Source organism: Chrysemys picta, chromosome 1 (genome assembly GCF_011386835.1).
Source record: "Chrysemys picta bellii isolate R12L10 chromosome 1, ASM1138683v2, whole genome shotgun sequence".
Lineage (NCBI taxonomy): Eukaryota > Metazoa > Chordata > Testudines > Emydidae > Chrysemys > Chrysemys picta.
The window spans coordinates 47,335,358-47,359,896 of record NC_088791.1 but is presented as its reverse complement, the minus strand read 5'-3'; the positions used below and the strand labels follow the sequence as shown (position 1 = coordinate 47,359,896).

Below are 24,539 nucleotides of genomic sequence, written 5' to 3'. Positions count from 1 at the left end.
AGCCAATCATTTGAGTGACGCAGTATAATTAAATTAGCAATATACTACAATCTTACCAGTAGATAGATATACACAATATCAGAAGGCAGAGAACTACAATAGGCCAAGTTACAGCTAAACCTTCTACACCAGAAGTGGGATTCACTGAGTGGAGGATAGGTAGTGTTTTCAATATCACACACGTCCATGATGGGGAAGCTATAATTCTTCCTGAGGACTCCATAGGAGCTTCACTGCCTCCAGATACTGAATCAGTGCAGTCCTTAGCCAACCAGTTTGGTTCACTTTTTAGCCAGCACCACCCACTCTTTAGCCTTCACTGGGCCATTATTTCTCCCCAGCACAGAGAGGTTGCAGCAGCTTCCTACCACCACAGCCTTGTCCCCTAGCAGACTTTCCACCACCAGCATTAACCACCAGAGTCAGCTGGACCCCATTGTGGACCAGTATTTCTGCCACTCAAGTGGCAGGCTGTGACTATCGCAGAGACTTAGGGTATGTCTACACTGAACACTCTTTATGGCAGTGTGTAGAATACATACGCTGCATGCCTCCCTAGCACCGGTATAAATAGCAGTGTAGATGGTGAGGCTCAGCTTAGATGAGTAGAGTAAAGACATGCCAAAACTTCAGTGTATGTACCCTACGTGACGCATTACACACCCAGCAGTGCCTCCCCGATATACACTGCTATTTTTGGAAGTGTAGTGTCCTGCTGCCTCCCTACTGCCAGAGCCTTTCCCCATCACAGAGAAAGGCTCTGGCAGTAGGGAAAAGCTCTGGCAGGAGGGAGGCAGCGGGAAAGGTTCTAGCAGATCCCTGCTGTTGACACATGTAGCTACACATCGCAGTATGGATGCAGCCGGCTTTTCACTGTGGTGTGTAGCTACACGTACCCTACATGCCACCGCAAGTGGTATGCAGTGTAGACATAGCCATAGTATTACATCAGCATTTGCTGGCTAGCAAGTGAACAGGTGAAATACTTTCAAATAGCTGTAAAGATTGAGGGATCTTCATAAACTCTTTCATTAAAAAGGACTCTGTCAGGTTACTCATTTTTAAAATAAGGAGTTCATTCCTGGCTATTTAGACTAATACAACCCAGGGCTCTAACTTTATTTCCTTTCTTCATTTGGGTACATGGGCCAAAATCTGCTCTCCATTACACTGAAATAAAACTGGACTAATTGCATTCAAGTGAGTGGAATGACTCCCGATTTGCCTCAGTATAACGGAGAGAAGAATTTGACTCCTGTTGATGGGTTGCTAATGAGTGCTGAGCATATGTAGCATTGTCTTCTCTGTGGTTATGGGGAAAAAATAGCTGAAATGCTCATTTTGGTGAGCATCAGGAATGGCTTAGATTTTGCCAACACAAAATGGAGGCACAACATTTTTTTCTACTTCTCATCTTTTTTCAGATTCTGACGTTCTTTGTGATCCGCTCCCCCTCCCAATATAAATATTTCAGCATTAGAGTTCATACTTTTCTTTAAGAAAAATACAAAGTAGCCTTTTCCTGCTGCTAAGCTACACCCTTCCCCAGATGGAACCAAGAACCATATTGCATTGCATTCTCTGAAAATGTCCACGCAGTGTGCAGAGGCGGTCAAAAAAGCAAACAGGATGTTAGGAATCATTAAAAAGGGGATAGAGAATAAGACTGAGAATATATTATTGTCCTTATATAAATCGATGGTACGCCCTCATCTCGAATACTGCGTACAGATGTGGTCTCCTCGTCTCAAAAAAGATATACTGGCACTGTAAAAGGTTCAGAAAAGGGCAACTAAAATGATTAAGGGTTTGGAACGGGTCCCATACGAGGAGAGATTAAAGAGACTAGGACTTTTCAGCTTGGAAAAGAGGAGACTAAGGGGGGATATGATAGAGGTATATAAAATCATGAGTGACGTGGAGAAAGTGGATAAGGAAAAGTTATTTACTTATTCCCATAATACAAGGGGTCATCAAATGAAATTAATAGGCAGCAGGTTTAAAACAAATAAAAGGAAGTTCTTCTTCACGCAGCGCAGTCAACTTGTGGAACTCCTTATCTGAGAAGGTAGTGAAGGCTAGGACTATAACAGAGTTTAAAAGAGAACTGGATAAATTCATGGTGGTTAAGTCCATTAATGGCTATTAGCCAGGACGGATAAGGAATGGTGTCCCTAGCCTCTGTCTGTCAGAGGATGGAGATGGATGGCAGGAGAGAGATCACTTGATCATTGCCTGTTAGCAGGGCTGGCTCTAGGCACCAGCAAAACAAGATGGTGCTTGGGGCGGCACATTTTTAGGGGCGACATGGCCGGCGCCAGAATGCCGCCCCTAAAAATGTGCCCCGGCCACCCTAGCTCACCTCCGCTGCTGCTGCCACGGCGCGCGAAACAGCTGATTCGCGCGCCGCTACTCACCCTCCCTCCCAGGCTCTCAAACCTTCCTTGTTTTTGCTTTGGGCGGCAAAAATCCTAGAGCCAGCCCTGCCTGTTAGGTTCACTCCCTCTGGGGCACCTGGCATTGGCCACTGTCGGTAGACAGGATACTGGGCTAGATGGACCTTTGGTCTGACCCGGTACGGCCTTTCTTATGTTCTTATGTTCTTATGCATAACTTCCTAGTCAGATTCTTTTCCTGTCTGTGCTTTGTTGACAGCCTGGTTGGTCATACTCTACCTACTGATCCCAGACTCTGCTGGTAAGCTGCCCTCTGGTTAGCTGACTTATCTCCTGTTCTCTCCCCCCTTCATCGCTTTGTTTCTTCACCTCCCCTTGTTTGACTGTTTCATCTTGTAAGCTCCCTTATTTTCCCTTGTCTCCGGCCTAGTCTCCATTTTAACGGTTTACCAACATAGCTATGTTAGGAGTGGGAGGGTGGGGAGGAAGAATCAAATATCTAACCAATACAGCTATGCCAGCAAATGCCCTAGTGTAGACGCAGTTATACCAGCATAAAATGTCTTTCATTTAGGAGATAGTATAAGCTTTACCAGCAAAAATTCATTTGCTACTGTAAGCTGCATCTCCCCTAGAACAGTTTGCCAATATAACTATACCAACAAATCCTTTCTAGTGGAAATAGGTGAAACAAGTTAAAAAAAAAATGAAAAAAGTAAAAAAGTGAATGCCAACCAGAGGAGTTCTGCTCATATGCTCCTAGTGAAGCACAGTGTCAGTCAAGGGTATGCAAATTTATAACAAAAAATACACCAGCTCTGAGGTAGCATGTCTAAATCAGCAACAGATAAAGACGAACCAAAGGACGGTGTTAGAAACTGAGTAAATGGCAGTTTATTTCATGCTTTCCCCCAAAAAAATCTTTATCACCTACCCGAAAATCCCCTCCCTAAAAAAATCCCTGTCACCCACCCCAAACTTCACTCCCATCCCCACCGAAAGGTAAAGCAGTGCAGTATTCTTTAGGGGGTAGGACAAAGAATTTAGCATCAGGAGGCCTGGATCCTACTTCCAGCTTTGCTCCAACTATATAAGCTAGTGCAAGGAACATAACCTCTGAGTTCCATTGTTTCTCCATCTGTCAAATACAATAATAATATTTATTCCTCCGTAAAAGGGCACAAGATCTGTGGATGAAAGGGACTATTATTATTATCCATATCTTTTGGTAGCACTTACAGGCTCCAAGCAGGTATCAGGCATTCATTGTGCTAGGCACTGTACAAACAAGTAAAACAGACATTCCCTGCTCCAGAGAGCGCGCAAGACATAACATACGGCTAAAGACACACAGAAGTAGGGGACAAGGTAATAGTGAAGGTGGGTACACTTAAGTAGCCTCGGTGGTTATGGTAATCACAGTGCAAAGTATTATTAATAAAAGCCTTTCAGTGACAGTAGCCAAATACCCAAATAAATAATAGAAGCACTAATGTAAAAACAAACTTGATTCTGCAGCTGTTAGCAAAATACAATAAACTGAGATGCCATTCGTTGTATAACCTGCTCCTCCACTAGCCTCTGTAAAATGCAGAAAGCTGAAAAGTTCAACTCCCCATAGATCCCCATAGCAAGGGTTTTGCAAAGTCTGAAATCTTGCAGTGGATCCAGGGAAATCAACATTACAATACAGTGGGCCATCTGCTGCCTTAGATCCATGTGCAGAACTCCTATAGAGATCAGGAAAGGCTCCACATGCTTACTGAAGGCAGCATAGAGATTGTTTCCTGCTCTGAGGGTTCAATCTTGCAAGGTACTTAGCACCTTCAATTCCTGATGAGATCCATGGGAGATGAGGGCAATTAGTATCTTCAGGGGTTGCTCAGCACCTTGCAGGACTAGGTCCTGAAAAGCTTGCAGAAAGCCCTACAGTTTTCAGTGCTTTTATCTTCCAATTCTCTGTTGTAAATATTTTAAAACTGATGAAAGCATTCACAGATGTCTGTGAAACCAGAACATTTAAACCTTTTCATATGGAGATTAAAGGGACACCCTCAATTTGAAAAAATCACATTTCCATCTGAAAATGTTTTACCTGCTCCCATGATGATAACCTCGAAGATGATTGAAAGAGAAAAACATTTCTCTTTCAGTTTGCTTACTTTCTTCCAGTGACTGCACTTTATGTGTAGTCACTGTCACTGTTTTACAATGAAGCATGCTCTTCCTCAATTCCAAAACCTGTGAGAGTGTGAGAGAGTTTGCCAGGAGCAGCAGCAAAACTGGAAGCAGAATGGATGAGTAGAGCTGACTATTCCATTGTGCAGCAACTTTCAAAGTTAGTTTTCGTTCCACGTTGGAATGAAAACTAAATCCTTCAAATGTTTTCACAAAGGGTGTGCATATGTGTAGATAGAGGGCCCTGGCCTGGGGTAGTCCCATCTTCAAGTCCCTGCTTTGCTTGATTCAGAGCAGGATTTCCATCCCAGATCAATCAAAATCATGAAGAGCAGGTCCTGGAACCTGGGTCTTCCCCATTCTAGGCCAGTACCTAACCACCAGGGAGTCTAGCAGTCAGCCTTCCTGATGAAAGTTTTGTCAATATCAGTATGCTCAGAAGAAACATTTTCCCACAATTTGATTTTGGCAAAAATGTTCTGACCAGCTCTACTGAAGAGGCAGTTGGCTAGAGCATGTACAGAGAGAAAGGGCAGGGTGGAGGAGTGGTGGGCCTGAACAAGTTTAGAGGTATTCTTCTTGGCTCACCTACACATTGGCAGAAATATCCTTATACATATCTTTAAGGGTAAAAGAAAAAAAACACACACACACCAGAGTACACAATTTAAAGGATACTATATCAGAAGAGTGAATTTAAATGAATTCAAATTGTCAGTGCCCCAATAAATAACCGGAAGAATAATGTACCAAACTCGAGATTACTAGGTCAAACATTCACTAGGCCTTGCAATATTTTACACACGTTATTTATACCAGGACACTATTTTCCAGAATCTTAATGGCAGTGCAAGTATGATTTGTCAGGTAATTGATTCCGACAGCTAATTCCTGACCTAATTTTTTTTCAGGTATTGGTGGTGGATATATCAGGAATTTTTAAAGTTTCATTCTTTATGCTAGGAGATATTTTCCCAACTTAGTATTTCATGTAATATCAATATGCACAATAATGCCAAACTTTACAGGGAAAATATCTCTTTTCTTTCCCAGTCTCAAAGTTAAAACTCAGAAGATACAAGAATACAATTTATATTCTGATTATAACTCTTCATGAATGCAAATATACATGCAAGTACTTGACTCTTACCACTTATTAATGAAATAAATTTTGTGAACATCATCTAGGCCAGCACAAGCTTATTGGCTGGCCTGTGACAAGGGACAGTGTCACTTGCGGGAAGGAAATAGGTTGAGGGAAACATGGCAGAACTTGTTAAACCCATTCATGTCCCAGTCCCAAAGGGACATTTTTAAGGTCTCAAAATCAGGATTCCAAGAGCTGTGCAGGGTGCTTTGGTTCTCTCCTATAACAAATGGTTCCCCTCATTGGGCCAATCAAACCAATCTGTCTGCCTTTGTTGGGATATGAGGGAAACTTGGAAAGAGCCTGAGATCCCTTATAGACAGTATTTCCCCCTCCATATTCTAGAACAGAGTGTAGATGAAGGAGGAGGGTTGCTCCTGTCTATCATGTATAGGAAATTGTTATGCAAGAGGTTTTAGGTGTAAACTCCATTTTGCACTACATGTAATTACTAACTAAGAAGCACACTTTCTGGCTCAGTGACATGAGATTCCTGCTAGAAAACATACATGCAGTTATAGGTCTATATTTCTGCATGTAACTGCATGGGTAATAACGGTAGCTATATACACAAATGCCTATTTAATTGCCTCCCATTTTCAAATTTCACATTGTAATGAACCCACTGGTTCATTACTGAGCTAGGGAGAAAGGATTTAGCCAGTGTAAGGAGCTGTGTTAGCCAAGTCAATATCCAGCCAGAATCTAATCCCCAGAGTACAGAGAAGAAAGTATTCTGGAGTCAGAAGGGACCAGGCTGGGCTGAGAGACAGACTGTGTGAGAGCTTGGGAGTTGGCAGCAGAACTAAGGGCAGGCAGAAGGCAGCTTAAGAGCTGGGACTGAAAGCAGAGAGCTGGGCAGAGAAGCAGCATGTTGCCACAGCACAGTGGCCTGCAAACAGGTGGTGTGGAGGCAGCTGCTCATCGGACACTTTGGAGAATTGTGCTGCTGGGATTCCAACAAGACTCTTACCTTTATACCTTGAACTGGCCTGCCGCTAGAGTCTGCTTTAGGAACTGAGAGGTTGCTCTTCTGTTGTCATTAAGTAACCATAGCTAGGGTATTTGCACCTTTTAGTTTCCAGCAGTCCTGCAAAAATAATTACTCACATCTGTGAGTAGCCTCTGAAGGGCCTAGCACTTTCTGTCTCCTACACAGCATTCAACTCCAAATCTGTGGTACCCCTAGCACACTACCAGACATCTAGAGGGGACTTTCGTATGATAGCACTCAGTGATGTTCTTTTGAGGGGTCAGTTACAGTATTTGGTGGCAATTACCACCACACCTACTTACTACTGTATTTCTGCACTATTTTACCTTGACACTTGCCTATTGTAGGATGCCAATTCTGACTATAAACTGTAGATCATATCACCACCTTGTCAGTGTTCATCTAGGGTGATTTTGAACTGGTATCCAAGATGCAGAAGGTTTCATATCTATTACCAATCCCCCGAGACATTTGCCAGGTTTTCTTGGTGCACTCATAACCAGCACACAATTCCCTATATTTCACTAGCCATTTGTTCCCTTGAAACATCTAACATTTACAGTGGCTTCTTTGTAATTGGACTCCGCACTGCACAATATTTACACAAGTGAGCCCTGTATAGATATGAAGGAGCTAGAAAGACGGAAACGTCTTGCTGAACTGTGCAGGAAGCTGCCAGAATTCAGGACAATGCCGCACCTCGTTTGGGAATAAAATGCACTTTTTTAGGTGCCATACCTTAAGGCAAAGATTTTTTGAAAGCAGCATTAACAGGAAAAGCAGCAGTTTCAGAACAAGAAGATACTGTACTTTGTGTGTGTTGCACTTGGGAAGGAATGCTAGTTAGGTGTTATGAACCTTTTCTAAAAACTGGTTTGTTCAGTTAACTTTTCTTCACTGCTGCAGGACTAAAATAGCTACTTTAGTAGTTAACTATATGGCAAATGAAGTGTGTCTGAAGCCATACCAGACACAGTTTTCTCACTGCTATTAGCTCCACAGTGCCCAATAGTCATAAGAATCTAATCCTGATGCAAATATGCTCATCACCACCAAGAACTGTGACCCCTTTACGGGTCCCTGCTGCCTGGAGTTATGAGGGAGAGGTAAAGGGGGCATCACTTTAGCTGAGCAAGAGGGAACTGGAAGCCCAGCTCAGTTGGAGGACATTGTTCTACCAGCTTACCCAGGGACTTGGGGAGCACATTTATACTCTTTGCCCTCCAGACAGAATCCTCTTTTGCACTGACCAGCAGTGCAGGAACCTCATTTAAGCACCTCCAGTGAGACCAGAGTGGGACTCAGCACCGGCTTCTCATTTCTGGAGCCCTGAATAGCACCAATTTATATCTGAACTCTTTGAATTAAGGCTATTTGAACACATATTAAAACCACTTTGGAATTTGACCAAAGGCATCATATAGTAATTCATCTCTAGGGTATCCCGAGGACTGGAGTCCCAGGTACACCTCAGGTTATGATTGTGCTTGTTTGGTCAAACTATGTGGGGAATCCTGTGTATTCCCCTAGCCAGACCTGCTTTTAGCTAATGTTATCAGTGTCCCACTTTTAGAAGCATCAAAAGACACACTAAGGCTAAAAGTCAGTTTCTGCAAGAAATTAAACAGTTGTAATCACTTTCATTTCAAAATATGTTTCTTTTAAATAAACATTTCCAATAGGAAGACAAAAGGGATGAAGAGACAATAATTGGCTCTCAGCTTTATCTACAACTAATATTTGTTCAGTGTGCACAGGGAAAGGAGCCACAACCATTATAATATTTCCCACTAAGATACTGTGACATTCATTGACAGTGAATTCTGTCTGCTATAGGCAATAAGGTGTATCAAGTGACACAGCAGGTGTCACATTAGTTTCATTTCATAAGGAATAGTTGTGCAATCTCAGTGCCATTTGAAGTACAGTATTTGATTTCTGTCAGAATCTAATACACCCTTATAATGTAAAAAGAGATTAAGCAAATATTTAATTTCAGCTGTGCCATCACTTTCCAAACTACAAACTGTACTATAGCGTCACTACAGTGATGGAAGTGGTTCTCCCATCAGCATAATTAATCCACCTCCCTGAGAGGCAGTAGATAAGTCGACAGAAGAATTTTTCTATTGACTAGCGCTGTCTACACTGGTGGTGGACTTTTCACACCCTTGAGCAATGTAACTGCGTCAGCTTGACTTTTGGGTGTTGACCTGGCCTAAGAGATGTTCACTTATACCTGTAAAAATAAGAAAGGGAACTGCTTCTGATCACATTGACGTTAAAGGCAAAACTCCTACAGACTTCAGTGGGAGAAAGATCATTCTCAAGATTAAGAAATCTCCAGCCTCTCCACACACCCCTCCCTGACAGGCACACAAAAGAGCAGAAGAAAGCGTCAGTTGTGCAAGACTCCTGTATAAATGGATTATTGCTATTCCTCTCATGACTCAGACTTTGCTATGTGCTGAATATCACTGGAACGAAACTGAGGCCCAGAACTGCTGTTGAGGTTACACTGGATTGCGGTGATACATAAGGAAGTGTTATGAAGCTCGGGTAACTTTTGGTTACAGCTGGTCAGTAAATGGATTTTCTGTTTCATAGGAAAACTCAAGATTTTGAAAAAAAAAATTATCGAGAATCTGGACAAAAGCCTTGAATTTTGGGGGGCACTTAAATTCTGAAAAAGAATATTTTGAATTGATCTGGACTTGAAGAAGCATTTTAAGTAATGTTTTAAAATATATAATGAAGTCAATTTCAAAATACAAAGTCATTTTGTAATGAAAAAATGTTTTGTTCAAAAAATGTCAAAATGGGATATTTTGACATTTTCAAAACTTTTTTCTTTCCAAAATGAATTTGTCAAAACCATTTTGTGAAAAAAAATTGGTTTAATTAAAACAGAATTTTCTGACAGTTTTTCCCCCACCATCTACACTTTTGGTATGCTATGCAGTTTTAAAATGATTTCTTATTTATTTTGTTCTCCCACAGAAAGTGTTTATATTTTCTGGGTCTTTTCGGAAAAACTTGGATCCTTATGGAAAATGGAGTGATGAAGAATTATGGAAAGTTGCAGATGAGGTAAAGCTGTTCAATATTATTTGTGTTGTTCATCAATACTATTTGTGTAACTCCCTTGTAATAAAGGGAGTAACAGTGGGAAGGAATTTAGCTCAATAACTATACAATTATTATTTATGTAGCATCATACATAACACGGTGCTCAAACAAAAAACATTGTCCCTGCCCAGAAGAGTTTACAGTCTAAATGGGATAAGTATAAACCAAACAATTGCAGGTTTAAATGGCAAGTATTAGGTGCTTCTATTTGACAGCTCTTATCAAGGCCATGTCTACACTATGGGTACTATCGCAGCACAGTTATACCACCGAAGTGCTACAGCGTAGATGCTTCCTACAGTGACGGAATTTTTCCCCCCCCAATCACTATAGTTAATCCAGCTCTCCAAGTGGTGGTAGCTAGGAGGATAGAATAATTCTTCTATCGACCTAACTGCATCTATACCATGAGTTAGATTGGCTTAACTATGGTATTCAGGGGCATGAATTTTTCACACCTTTGAGCAATGCAGCTAGTTTGATCTAAATTTTATATGTAGACCAGGCCTAAGACAGTTTTGCAGATGGTCTTTCTAATAATTGTTCTTTCACTGCCAGATTGAAGAGAGATTTAGAAATTTATATAATTACCCTTGCTTCTTGTTCCTTAAACCACCAGCTTTACATCACCAGGCCATAGCCTGCCATCAGTCTGTGGACTTCAAAGGAAGTTCTTTGCACAGACATGTTGTAGGCAGATAATTGACAACATATAGCCCACGCTTTGTAAACTGGAGTTTAAGTACTGAGCAGGTGACATATCTTTTTAACAGTGACCACAACCCCTAGAAAGTCAGCTGCAGCCAATGTGTAAATTGCCTATACCCTCAGCAATGCTCGATTCTTCAAAGCTCAGCCCCAGTAAGGAGATGCTAAACAGATTTTGGGTTTTTCACTCACTCACCTTCTCCAATGCTTCTCTCAAAGCACTGGAATGGGTTACCTACGGAGGTGGTGGAATCTCCTTCCTTAGAGGTTTTTAAGGTCAGGCTTGACAAAGCCCTGGCTGGGATGATTTAGTTGGGGATTGGTCCTGCTTTGAGCAGGGGCTTGGACTAGATGACCTCCTGAGGTCCCTTCCAACCCTGATAGTCTATGATTTTTTCATTATAATCCAAATCTCTTCTTTTCTCCTCTCAAACCCCTAAAAATACTCAGACTTGGGACTGTCTGTATGCAGTTCAGAACTGTCTGTGGGCATTAAGTCTACCTGTTACTGTTCAGTGTATGACTCAACCACAACTGTAATTAAACAAAATGTAGCTCAAGTGGTTGTATTGTGTTACATTACATAGTGTCTTAGAAACAAAACAGAGAAAGGTTAATACCTTGCTTATTACCCAACAAATCTGCTTTTGGCAGAGCCAAGTAGAGGAAAACATTAATAAAACTTGCATGGAACACAGTCTGAGTGCTCTGATCTATTATTTAGCATAGGTGAGGTTTCAGGATATGGCTCTGCTGGATGACCCAGCAAGAAACACAGATGAGGAAGTTTGTTTAGAACATTCATTGCACCATTTATCATTCGGGTGTTTTTCTGGTCATATGAAAATGTCACTAGAAGACATAATTTTCAATCAGAATCTTTAAAGATGAACTATAAAGTTGAAATGAAAAGCAACCTAATAGGTGCCTCATATCCCAACTAGCAGGGCTTCTTTGGGGATAAGAAGCCAAGACAGGCATTCAGCACAGTAATACGTTTTAACTAATCTTTATCAAAAAGAACAGGAGTACTTGTGGCACCTTAGAGACTAACAAATTTATCAGAGCATAAGCTTTCGTGGAATACAGCCCACTTCTTCGGATGCATATAGAGTGGAATATATATTGAGGAGATATATATACACACATACAGAGAGCATGAACAGGTGGGAGTTGTCTTACCAACTCTGAGAGGCCAATTAAGTAAGAGAAAAAAACTTTTGAAGTGATAATCAAGCTAGCCCAGTACAGACAGTTTGATAAGAAGTGTGAGAATACTTACAAGGGGAGATAGATTCAATGTTTGTAATGGCTCAGCCATTCCCAGTCCTTACATTTATCAAAAATGTTTTTCAGTAATTGCAATTCCCTAGCACTTCTTGGCTTACTAAAGACAAGTCAGAATGCAGCATTTTGTGCCATCACTCCTTCCAACACATGCAGCAACTTATATCATGGAAAGATGCATTCTGGGATGGGATTAACAAACCCAGAAGTCCCTTGGGAATGGAGGAAACATAGTGGAGCTTTAGATTCAATTTTACCAAACCGGTAGAAATTGATGGTTTTCTTGCTACATTGATGATTTGGTAATGTTCCTTCAAGCTCCCCAGGATACATAAACCCATGTTTTTAATGGAAAAATTAGTACAAAGTTTCCTCAACTAAAGATAAGCTTGTACTATGCAAACCAGAGTCTCTATCCTGAAAACACTTGTACATGTTTAAATATATGCATATGAACAGTGCATGTATTTGTGTTCATGCATAAATTCTTGCAGGATTGGACCCCAGATGACTATAGTTTTATTTATGGGCAAAAATAACAGTACTATAGAAATCAAAATATGCTCAGAGCCAACTGTTATTAAAATATAAAAATATAAATAATGTACAGATCATGGTAAGGAGTGCCAATATTTCAAGACGATAGAACAAAAAACAAAACAAACCATAACCTTTGCACTTACCTTTCACTGTCTGGTATCTGCATATCTGACTGGATAATTAATTTATGGTACAGCATTGCCAATCCCAACAGTCTTTTTCCACCTTTATCACCACTAGTCTCTCCTTCCCTTGTTTCCATGGCAACCTCCAAGAGTCTGTGTCAAACATTAGGAGTCTCTCTCTTGAGGAGGGCCACACATCATTGTGTAGATTTAGTTCAAAAGGTGCCAGCTTCAGGATCCAGGCAATAGTCGCCAACCTCTCTGGTCACTCTCAACTTTTGTGTAACCAGCAGCATAATTACCTACAAACCCAAAGGAACATACAGCCCAGAAATAAGCTGGACACACACCAATCACTTTTGGAACATAAGGAGGGCCTTCTCTGATGAGATTTTTGAACCTGCTTCCCCACAGTCCTGCTTAGGTGTCATTTAATGCTATTCAGAGTGGTTGAAAGATAGCTCTGGTAGCACTTCACACTTCACTTTGCACAGGTATAAATGATGACTAAGGCTATGAGACCGTCACGGAGGTCACGGATTTTGTGCGTTTAGATGAGCCTCCATGACTTCAGCCCCCTCCCCCGGCAGGGCTCAGGCTGTCAGCCACCTCACAGCAGGGCTTCAGGCTTTGGTGATTTGTTTATTGTCCAGGACCTGTCTGTGACTTTTAATAAAAACACCCCACGACAAAATCTTAACCTTAGTGATGACAGGATACAAGGCAGTGAAGAGTTAGGTCCTGGCTCTCACTCTCTCCCCGTCAAAGAGAAAGCCAGCTCTTCCCATGAGCTCCTGATCAAGTGATGAGTATCACCTGTTCCCATTAGTGCAGATTCAGCGATGAACTTCTGCTAGTTCACTTTTCAGGAGCTCCATTTATCTGCTAGTCCTGATCAGACTCTGGGGCTCACAAATGGGGCCTTTATTCCCAAAGCTTCCTCAGTTCAGATCCAGGGCATTAATCTGTTCCTATGCCTTCTCTGGGGTTTCTTTCCATGCTAGACAATTGGGGGCGGAGAGCCTTGTGTCCAAGGGAGTGCTCCTGTAAAGCCCTGAAGATTTTGTACACCCCATTACATACCCCTTTCCAACAGTTTATCCCTGCCTCTGGCTCTTGCTACCTTCTTCCCCATTCATTATCAGTCCCCATTTTGTTTCTTCCCAGTCAGCTCTGCTCAGTCACGCCCTCCCTCAAACACCCCACCTGGCCACTGTCTTCCCTGCACCACACACCCCATGGAATGGACAAGAGAGCCAGCCAACCAGCACCAGAAAAATTCTCTTCCCCTTTTTGTCTCCTGGCAACTCGGGTAGTGGGGCACAGTCTGCTTCCTGCATCCAGGGCTTGGCTGGATCTCTCTCCCTGCTCACAGAGTCCACAGCAGGAGGTTCTTTCTTTACATTCCAGGGAAGAGAGCACCATAATTGTTCTCTCCCATCCCCCTAGACAGACTGTGGTGGAAGTTTCAGGGATGAGAAGTGGGAGTTGGTTAGTGGCTGCAGGTTCAGACTAGAGCTGATCAGAATTATTTTATCTCCCTGTGGAAAATTTTGAGTAAAATGATGGGGGAGGGTCTCACTTATGTCAAACCTTTCAATAGAAAAATTGAATTTTTATCCAAAAACTAATATTTATTTTTGAGTGAAAATTTTGGTTTCCAAATGGAAAAAGACACACGTTTAAAAATTATTTTATATATTTATTGAAACATGCAGACACTTTCTGTGAAAATGTTAGTTTGGTCAAAAAACAATTTTCCAGTCACTAAAATTTGACATAACATTTTCAAACAGGCGTAGCTGAGAGGGAAGAGCGATCTGGGCTCTCCTCACTTAGTCTTCTAGGAGCCTGCGAGTCCCAGGCATGGGACACTGCTCCCACTGCTGAATAGACAAGCAAGTGTTTTTTGGTTGGGAATTTCCTCTCCAGGTATAAACTAAAAAGGAGATTTTTAAAGAGCTAGGTCTTATTTACAACACCAAGAAGAATTTTTATTTGAAAGTGCATTGTTAGGGAGCAGCTGCCATTCTGGGACATAACACAAGGAGTCAGGAAATTCCCTTTAAGAAAAAAAAACAAACCTGCCCTTCTCAGTTTTTTAGCATATAAAATAATAAACTGAAAAATGTAAAACAAAGAGCAGTGAAACAAATGTTACAGAATCATCCTATGCATTTTTAAAAAATAGGCCTGATCTGATTGTGTATGAACTCTGTGCTCTCTTGAAAGCTGGTTTGTTAGAGAATGCTACAAACAGCTGATGTGACTTGGAGAGGACAACATAAAAAGAAAGTTAATTTTTACTTGTTCCTGTGTTAAATGCTTCTGCTCCACTTTAGCTGCTGCAGGGTGCAGTGAGGACATTCAGCAGCTACTGCTGAAGTCAACATCACTTTTAAACTTTCTTTGCAACTCAGGTTTAAGATCAAGGGCCTAGATTCACAGTGGTACTTTGGCGTTGTGATGCTGAGGGTTGCAATGCTTAACTTTTGCCACTAGAACTCACTGCAATTTGCAAAGCCTGAGTTAGGTGCCTCGGCTCCCTATACAGTACAGGAGGAGAGAGAGGCACTTTAGAATGAAATCCACAAAACCCAGCATGCAAGTGGGGAGCCAACTAAGCTAGCAATTGGGAGATGTGTGCTAACAGGAATGTGTGCTAAACCCTGCCCCTGTCTCAGAGATAGTCATCTAAGTCTAGGTTGCATGGAGGTACTAAATTGGCTAGCAATTCTCAGCTGTGAACCCTCTTTAGTATTAGGCATCTAAGGCATTGCCCCAAGAAGTTGGGATGGAAAGTTTCCTCATAACTTTTAGCCCAGTGGCTAGGGTACTGATCTTGGTTGTAGGAGACCCTAAGTTCAAGGCCCCCCCTTCATCTGATGAGAAGGGATTTGAACTGGATGTGCCACTTCTCAGGTGCATGGCTTAGTCATCAGCCTATGGGATATTTTGATGTAGGTCTCCCTCAATCTCTCCTGTTGAAGCTGTTGCATTCTGGATAAATAATTAGAGTCATTTCAGCCAGAGAGAGAGAGAGAGAGAGAGAGAGAAAGCACACAAGCATGAGAATGACTCCACAGCCTGGCTTTTAGAGCATTAACCCAGGATGTAGATGACCCGGATCAAGTCCCCCTGCTGCAACCTTCACCCTCTTCCCCAAGCTGTTTTGTTTGAACTCACCTGAGGACCTGATGCAGTAGCCAGCCTCCGAGCACACCTAGCAGCTCTGGCTCTGCCTGTGAGTAAGACGGCCAAGCACCTATCTTCCCCTGGTTTGTAAATTACTCTGTGGTTTAGGCAGGAGAAAAATGCTCAGATGCCTAGAGGGAGGCAGTAGTGCGCATGCCCAGAGGCAGAAATATATTTGTCTAGGAACTATACTGCAAAAACGTAGGCACCCACTGGGTTCAGCTGGATTTTTGTGAATTGCACTGAAGCCTGAAACTGACATTTAGGCACATAAACCTGGATTTAGGGGCGTAAGTACTTTTGTGGTTCAAGGTCAAAATGACTAAACTTGAACATTTTATTGTGGTGCTGATGTAACACCGATAGACTCCGGTTGTCTGTGGGCGGGATCGAACCTGGGATCTTTGGAGCTAAATGCATGAGCCTCTACTGCATAAGCTAAAAGCCACTTGTCTGTTTGCTAAGGCTGTAGCAGACTCATTAATCTCTAAGTGGTCTCAGGTGGTGTGTGGACTACGCTGGCACAATATTTCAGCATCATCACGTTACAGTGGCATGTAGACTCCCTAGGCCAAATTTTGCTCTCAGTCAGAATCAGAAGGGCTGCAAAGAATGTACATCAGAACAGAATTTAGCCCCGTGACCAGCTGAGGAGTGAAGAAGTGAGCAGTGACCTGCACACAGCTGGTATGCTGCTGAAAAAAACCAAATCAAACCAAAAACCAAACTGAATTCTTCAGAACTTCATCATCTAGGCTCAGGAATTCTTCTTTGCTAGAGCTCCTGTATTAGATGAAAAAGAAGTGGATTTGGAATTCTTCCTGCCTTATGATACAGAATGAAAATGAGTTGCAAAATTACAAAACCAGTTTTGCCCTTTATAACTACTATTTTCAGTTTTACTGTAAGTTAAGTTGTTGCATAGCTTATAGCAATACAATAATGCACATTTCTGAGTTTTGAAATTCACAAAAGCAGTTGGTAAGGTAAATGTTTCTCTGACGATTCCAGTGAAAGATTGTGCAGGCCAAAGATTGTAGTAGGTCTAGGCATTTTGAGGAAACATGCTAAAGTGTGTGGTGTTCTTGTCATCTTTCAGACAAAGGAAGAAGTGGATGAAAATAGTCTCAAAGCCATGGTTACAACTGCTTTGGAGACCTGTGTTATTTTCTCTGCTGGTGTAGTGTGCTGTGTGAGATTTCTACTCCTAGTAACTAAGGAGCCGCGGCTGCTTTTGGAAACATCTTCCCTCAGCATTACTGGTGACGCACATCACCACTGAATAAAATGAATTGCTTTCCTTTTAGACGCAGAATGTTTTGGTCAAAACACCAAATCTCATTATGTCTTATAAGCAAACAACTTTAACTCTCAATGTTCTGACATACACTGCAGTGTTCAGTCGGAATCAAAAATGCATGATCTTTCACTTCTTCCAACTCTTTGTTTTGAATAATTTTATACCAAAGATTCTCATTCCTTCAATTCACATTTTCTGCTCAGTCTCAGAATCAAAAGGCAGAGGGGTTAAAAGGATGGGTTGCTGTAACAAAGAACCAGCAATACCAATTTCTGTCATACAGCTTTCTCCTTTGATTTTTATCTCCTGCAGGTTGGACTGAAGTCTGTAATAGAGCATTTTCCAGGCCAGCTTGATTTTGTTCTTCTAGATGGTGGCTATGTCCTCAGCCACGGGCACAAACAATTGATGTGTCTCGCCAGATCAGTTCTCAGTAAAGCTAAAATCCTGCTGCTTGATGAACCAAGTGCTCATCTTGATCCTATGTAAGTTTTTCTGATTTTTTACTATATTCCAGTGTGAGGTAGGGAAGTCAGTGAGGCAGAACAGCAGAGAAAGTTATTTTGTCATATTTCTAGTTCATTTTAGGGCTAGATTTCAACTTAAGGTACAGCCCTGAGCAAGGGATGGTACATAAACTGTACCATCCCAGTAGCTACCTTGGGAATCATTGTGCCTTACACGCGGTCCTGCCCCTGCTTTCTCTTTGGTCCAGGAAGATTAGTAATTTACAGGTGAGCTGTACCAGTGGTACATTACTACCTCTGCATTGGGCTCAGCTACTCTGCCAGGGTGTGCATGGTAGAAGGAAGAGTGCCATTCCCTACTTTTCTCTGCCTAGCCGTTCCCAGGAGAGAGTAAGCAGGCAAGTATCCCCACTTACTCCTACACAGTCAGAGGGTCTAGGTACTCCCCTGGGTTCTTACTCCCTTGTGTGGGTGTACAATTCAAGTCACAATTTACCCCTTAATAAAAATATTTACAACTTCAAACAAACACCACATCTGGGAGGTAGGTACTTATGTTATGTGTGGGGAAACTAACACAGAGGGCCAAATTCATCCCTAATGCATGACTACAACTCCATTAACTATATGAAGTCTCAGTTTGACCCAAAGGGGTTAAGGGAATTGACTGAGGCCACAAAGCTAGTCAGAACTAGGATTAGAAACCCAGGAATTCCGGGCTGTTAGCCCTGTGCTCAATACACGAGAGCATGTTATTGTTATGATTACTAATTATTATTTCCAGCACAGTAGGACCGGGAGGGCAAGGCCCCATTAAGCTAGTCACTCTACAGACATATAACAAAGACAATCTCTGCCCCAGAGAGTTCACAATATAAGTGTAAGGCTGTAGTGAAGAGGTGGATCTAGCAAACAGCTTAGAGGGAGCACAAGGAAATGAGACAGTTGCCTGGAACGAACTCCGATTTTAGAGCTTTATAACTCAGCAATAAAAACACTTTATCTTTTGTCTGAAACTTTTTAAACAATCTCCCTACCAGAGCAAAACCTGTAATATTTGGTTAAATGGTCACTGAGGCTAGTGCGAGGGATTAAAAAAAAAAAGAGAGAATTCCTGTGATGAATTCATTCACTGTACAGCCACTTGACTGCTATAACAGTGTCTTTTACTGGTTTGAAAGAAAAATATTTTCAGCCTATAAAAAGCAGCGACTGCATGTGCAAAATACTTCTTTCTTGTAATATATTTGATCAAGTGCCAATTGTTTCAGTTGTTCTGAAACCATTTCTCAATTGCTAGTGCCTCTCCCTGGTAGTGTCTCCTATAATGGCATTCATTTTTGGATGTAATTCTTAGGAACTGCAAGTCTGAGAGACAGCACCTTGTAGAGATAGTAATACCTTAGATATTGTCCACTGGACAATATGGAATGAGAAAAACCGCAGGCCATTGAAAGATTACAGACTGGAAGACATTTGTTAATTCTGATGCCTTTTCAAGGTGCCATAGCCTCAAATAAGTCAATAATTGTCAGCGTGTGTGAATACAAACAATGTTTAGAGCTAACAGCACCACTCTTATTATTTTAGCCCACGCACTAGGACCCTCCCACCTCACAGGGTCCTAGACACTGGATTCCAGCCCAAGCCCGGACATCTACACTGCAATTAAACAGCCTGCAGCTCGAGCTGCGCAAGCCTGAGTCAGTTGGCATGGGCCAGACGTATGGCAGTGGAGACATATCCTGAGTGTGGCACTTTATGATAGCACAGGATACACACTTGTTAATACACTGAATGGTGAAAATCACAGGCCTAATTAAACTCCACTGCTGTGTTTGGTAGAATGTGAACTAGTTCAATTAATCTCTAGCCAAACCAGAGAAATAGGGGAATTACCCCAAAATAATGATAATACTGGATAGCACATTTACTAAAAGGGACATCATAAATGTCTATATACAGTGTAGAATTATAAAAATGTGACAAATAATTTTAATTACAACTTTAATTATAATTGCAATTTACTGTAGCAGGAGTGTAACTTTATGTGTGTGTCATTCGGAAATCTTTACATTGTGCAGCTCAGTATTAAAAGGCTGTAAGTTGATAACTTCCTAAAATGTGCCAATTTCTGTATAACATTCTACGTGCCAAACCTGTTTTATCTTTCAGAACCTTCCAGGTGATTAGAAAAACACTCAAGCATGCATTTGCAAACTGTACAGTAATACTCTCAGAACACAGGCTAGAAGCAATGTTGGAATGTCAGCAATTTTTGGTGAGTGCTGTATCTTTTTAAAGTGATTTCCTTATAATTGACAGATATGGGCTTTGCACAGTATTTTAGGTAACTCTTCTATGGTTAGATTAGCCATATCTGCTGCCCGGGGTCAGTTCAAATACCTGGTGCCTTCTTTATTCTAATTGGCTGGAAGTGCCTAAGAATTGTCATCTTATTGTACATTATTACAACAAATATGCAGGTGTCTGTACCTGTTTTTAATTAATCTGAGGACATATAGCAGAAGAGTAACTAGAGAACTGCACCAGAAGTATCCTGCCTAAGATGGTTAGACTGCTGTGTTTCTCTCTAGAAACAACCTGAAATTTCCTTTCTGTGTTAAAAACTGTTAATCATTTGTTAAGGAAATGCCAGTATTGTAGTTATGTTTTTCAGTAGATAACAATGGCTAGTAAAGAAAACGGGATGAACTGTGTGTGAAAGCTGAGAAGTGGCTCTTAAAATCAGATATTTTCCTGTATACTTTCCTGGCTCTCTGAGAAAAGGGATGTTTTAATATTTCTTTTGCTACAATATAGCTCAGAATGTTTTCCTTCATATACATTTTGTCAAGTGCATGGTTTTCTCTTTAATGTAAAGCAGTTTTAGAGTGCATTACTATGCAGTTGGATAGCAAGAGTATAATCTGAAACGGAAGTGGACTATGCAATACATGAAATATACCCTTTTTGAACCACTATTGTTATACCTTATACTGGACTGTACACTCATGTAAAATATGGAGTTCTTTGCATAGACCATCGTGGGGCCTGATTCATTAAGGTCCTTTCTAGTTATACATTTTAATTCACAAACAAAAATCTTCTAACACACAGTTAAAGTGTATTTCAGTGGAGTTCTGCTAACACCCAGAAAATATACATTCTTTCCAAACATTTAAGAACTATTTAATTTAAAAAATGAGAATGTCTGGAAATGAAAAGATAAGGGATCCAGACAATTCCCCAAGACCACTATCACCCATGCAATGTACACCATATACCTAGCCATATCTTTTCCCCCTGGTCTTGCCCTGTAATGGAAATATACTCTATCAAGTCCATACAAGCTGGGTGGGAGAAGATGGGATATTGGACAGTGGAGAGAGAGAGGTTTTATCCACACAAAATATGTTTAGGCTCAAAGTTTTATAATTGGATGTTTTTAACCTTTTAAAGCACAACATGGGTAAAATGTGGTGCTTTTCCCTATCCCCCTCCATACTCCTGATAACCCAGGTACATTCCAGGTCCCCTCAGTCTGCTGTACCTTCCCTTCATCACTCCTTGCAAGTCTCCATGTACCCCTCTTCCTTCCTTCCCCCAAAGCTCTCCATTGCAAGATCAGGTAGCAGAGCTCTTTGCCCCCTAGACCCAGCCCTAACACCAGTCTGCCCCCAGCTCCATGCCTGTTCACATTTTCCCTCTTCCCACCTCTGGGGCTGGATTAAAGCAATTGGGGGCACTAAACACACTCTCACATAGGGGCTGGCCCTGACTCTGTGCTGTGCTAACACCCCCATGCACTTCATCCCAGTGTCCTGCCCCTCATTGGGGTGACAATGGCAGGAAATTAGACTGGTTGCTCAGAGGTGTGAAAAATCCACCCATCATGTGACACAGTTAAACCAACCTAAGCCCCAGTGTAGACAGTGCTACTCAACGGGAGAATTCTCCTTTCGACCTAGGAGTACCTTTGCCAACAGGAGAACATGCTGGTGTGTCACTGTAGCGGCTTATGTGTAGACAAGCCCATAAAGGGACTGGAGCTTTCTTCAGGCAAGTCCAAAATACTCCAGAAAAAAAAAGCAAACAAAGGATAGCAGAATGGTAAACAATCCTTAACTTACATAGTCTCTTTTAAACAGCATAGCAAGAGGGTCAGTTCCTGCTTGCTTCCTAGCCTGAGGCTTGATCTACATCTGAAAGTGAGATTGATATAGCTACATTGGTCAGCGGTGTGAAAGATGCAGCCTAACACCGGTGTGTACACAGCTATGTCAACAAAAGAATGGGTGCATCGACACAGCTAACTTCATTTGGGGAGATGGTGTTCCTATACTGATGGAAAAACTCCTTCCATGGGTGTAGGCTGTGTCTATACTACAGGGTTATGCTGACATAGCTACACTGACATAGCTATTCCGGTAGTCTCCGGAGTGTAAACGCAGCTTGAGTTTGAGGCAGGAAAGCCCTCCCCCTTGGTTCCCTTCCACCAACCTTACAGTGCTTTTTTATATATCCCTGCTTTAATAAGCCCCTGGTTAACCCCTTCCTTGCCTACCTTGGAGTGGATTTATTATATTATGAAGCTCTTTATAATATAACTCTTTGTAATTCCCTCATCAACTGCACCTGGATTCCTCCAGCCGCCACCAAAATACAAGAAGACACCTTTCAGCAATGCCAATAAAACAAAACATATTGGGAGATTAAGGTCAAACCTTTCATAGTTAAGATGAGCTAAAGAGATAGAGAGAAAAAAGGACCATTTTTGAAACTGAGCACCAGGAACATTTCCCAAACACCATAATTTTAAAACTCCTCTTTTGGTTTGTAATGAAAATTTGTCAGTCATTTCACATTTCAAACTATGTAAAGACAGCTTTTTTGCTCTTTTCCCAATGTAAGTCCGTGAAGTTTTCCCTCCTATCAGTCTGTGCTACCCCGTTAGAATTCAGTTAACTAAATAAACTATCAGCACTATTGATATAGGTGTAATTGTTTGAACATGTTTCATTAGGTAATAGAAGAGAATAAAGTGCGGCAATACGAGTCGATCCAGAAGCTACTGAATGAAAAGAATTCCTTCAGGCAGGCTATCAGCTACTCCGATCGCCTGAAGATATTCCCACTACACCGCAGGAATTCAAGCAAGCGCAAGTCTAGACCCAAAATCAGTGCCTTGCAGGAAGAGACAGAGGAAGAAGTGCAAGAGACCAGGCTGTGAGAATGGGTGGAAACGCTTCCTCTTAGGAGTTAACTGGTGGAGTTTGGGGGAATACAGTACTGTACCTCAAAAACGGGAGAAGCGTGACCAACACCACTGAAATTGCAGGAACAAGCACAGATTCAAACTTTCAGGAGGCATTAAATGACATTTATGGAAATGGCTGCCTTTCAATGGTCAAATTGTGTGTGAGGCATTGAAGATTTACCACTTGTTCTGGTAAGCCGGGCTTCCTTGTAAAAGCTGCTTTACTGTGGAACAAAAGTAGATGATGGGCAGAGGTAGGAACCCGTTTAGACCAACTTAATCATTTCATCAAATTTTCAAAACTTTTGCTGACGTGTGTTTGGGAGGAGGGGAAGGTGGCAGAGGAGGAATGTTTAAAAAAAATCAAGCTTGAATGGAAAACACTAAAATCAAAAATGTACAATGATAGTTTTAGGTTCACTTACTCCCTGAAAAGGGGTTGAGAAAGCACCAGTGACCCACTCAGAATATTTCCTCCTACTCATTCTTCAGGCACTTACTGTATCTCAGCACTGCAGAAAAGGCAAATGCCCTTTCATAACACTGCACAGCTCCAAGCATGCAGGTGAGAATGAAGGAAAAAGGGGATGTTGACTTGCAAGCTGCTCATTTCTCAGCAGTTAAAAGATGATCATGGGAGTTAATATTTCCTTTTAGAATCTAGGAGACTATTGGCCCAGCCTTGCAAACACTAATTGTTAATATGGGCAGTCCCCTTGTAGTAAATGGCAAGACTTCCAACAGCTGAAGAGTAATATTCTGTGTGTTTAGGTCAGACACCTTTACATGCTTTTTATCATAGTTTGTATAAAGAACAAAAACCTTGAAGTAGACTTTAATAATGGAATCAGTTTTTATATGCTTCTGTTTTGCAGTTTTCAGATGCAACTGAACTTTTCTCTAGAATATTTTATTTATTTTAATATTGTTGCAAACATTTATTACGAGAATGCCGTATTTTAAGAGTGATTATGCACTATAAAGAAAAATATATTTGTATAAAAAGAATTTTTATATTTGAAACATCTCCTTTTTATGCCACTAGTCCTTTTTATTGCATGTTATAGTAAAACTGGAAAAAAAATGACAGTATCCCAGAGACATCTCCACTAGCATCCAAAGTTACCTTTATTGGGATGCATGGAAGCGTTCTGGCAAGACAAGTATGTTAAGCTTCTATTTAAATAAAAACTCTCTTAACTCAAACTGCTTATGTAACAAGTCGTGATAGTTGCAACAGAAATGTTCTGCTGCTTCTACTAAGTGAACACTGCCTACCAAACAAAATGCATTAAATTTTTTATTCTATTTATTACCAAAGTAGACAACATGATGTACAGCATGTCAATAAAATTAAGACTGTGTACAATTCCACTATCTGGCTTTGTTTGGTTTGTTAAAAAGACAATTCTACTGTCTATTTCCTTGTGGGTTTTATATTTTATGGTTGCTAAGCTAAATGTAGATGTATAAAAATGTCTCTGGAAACGGTGTTGAACTTTCCAAGCCCTTTTAAATTGAGATGTTCTCTCTGATAAGGGCAAAAAGAACAATCCCTATATCACCACTAAGGGAAGTGTTGTGTATCCCAACTCATACCCTTCAAAAATTTATTAACAACATTTCTAGTTTTCCCTGGACACAAAATCCTTTTTTAAACATTCTTTTGGACTGCCAATAGTTACTGTGACTAGAGCTGGGTGAAATTTTTTGGCCAAAACTTTTTTTCACCCCAAAAAATAAAAATAAAAAATAAAAAATGCAGATACAGGTCAACCAAAACAATTCATGAAAACAGTTGATTTCACGTAAC

At 41.2% G+C, this 24,539-nt stretch overlaps 1 protein-coding gene across 4 annotated transcripts in view; it reads left to right on the top strand.

Annotated features, from left to right (window-relative positions):
- Positions 1-24,100, top strand: part of CFTR (CF transmembrane conductance regulator) — a 133,855-nt gene extending 109,755 nt beyond the window's left edge. For all 4 annotated transcript variants that reach the window (XM_065556138.1, XM_065556128.1, XM_065556140.1 and 1 more), the window contains 4 exons: positions 9,716-9,805; positions 17,312-17,484; positions 19,642-19,747; positions 22,493-24,100. In XM_065556138.1, the coding sequence (XP_065412210.1) occupies positions 9,716-9,805; positions 17,312-17,484; positions 19,642-19,747; positions 22,493-22,699 (576 nt within the window). In that variant the 3' untranslated portion in view covers positions 22,700-24,100. The remainder of the gene's footprint in view (positions 1-9,715; positions 9,806-17,311; positions 17,485-19,641; positions 19,748-22,492) is intronic.
- The last annotated feature ends 439 nt before the right edge of the window (positions 24,101-24,539 follow it).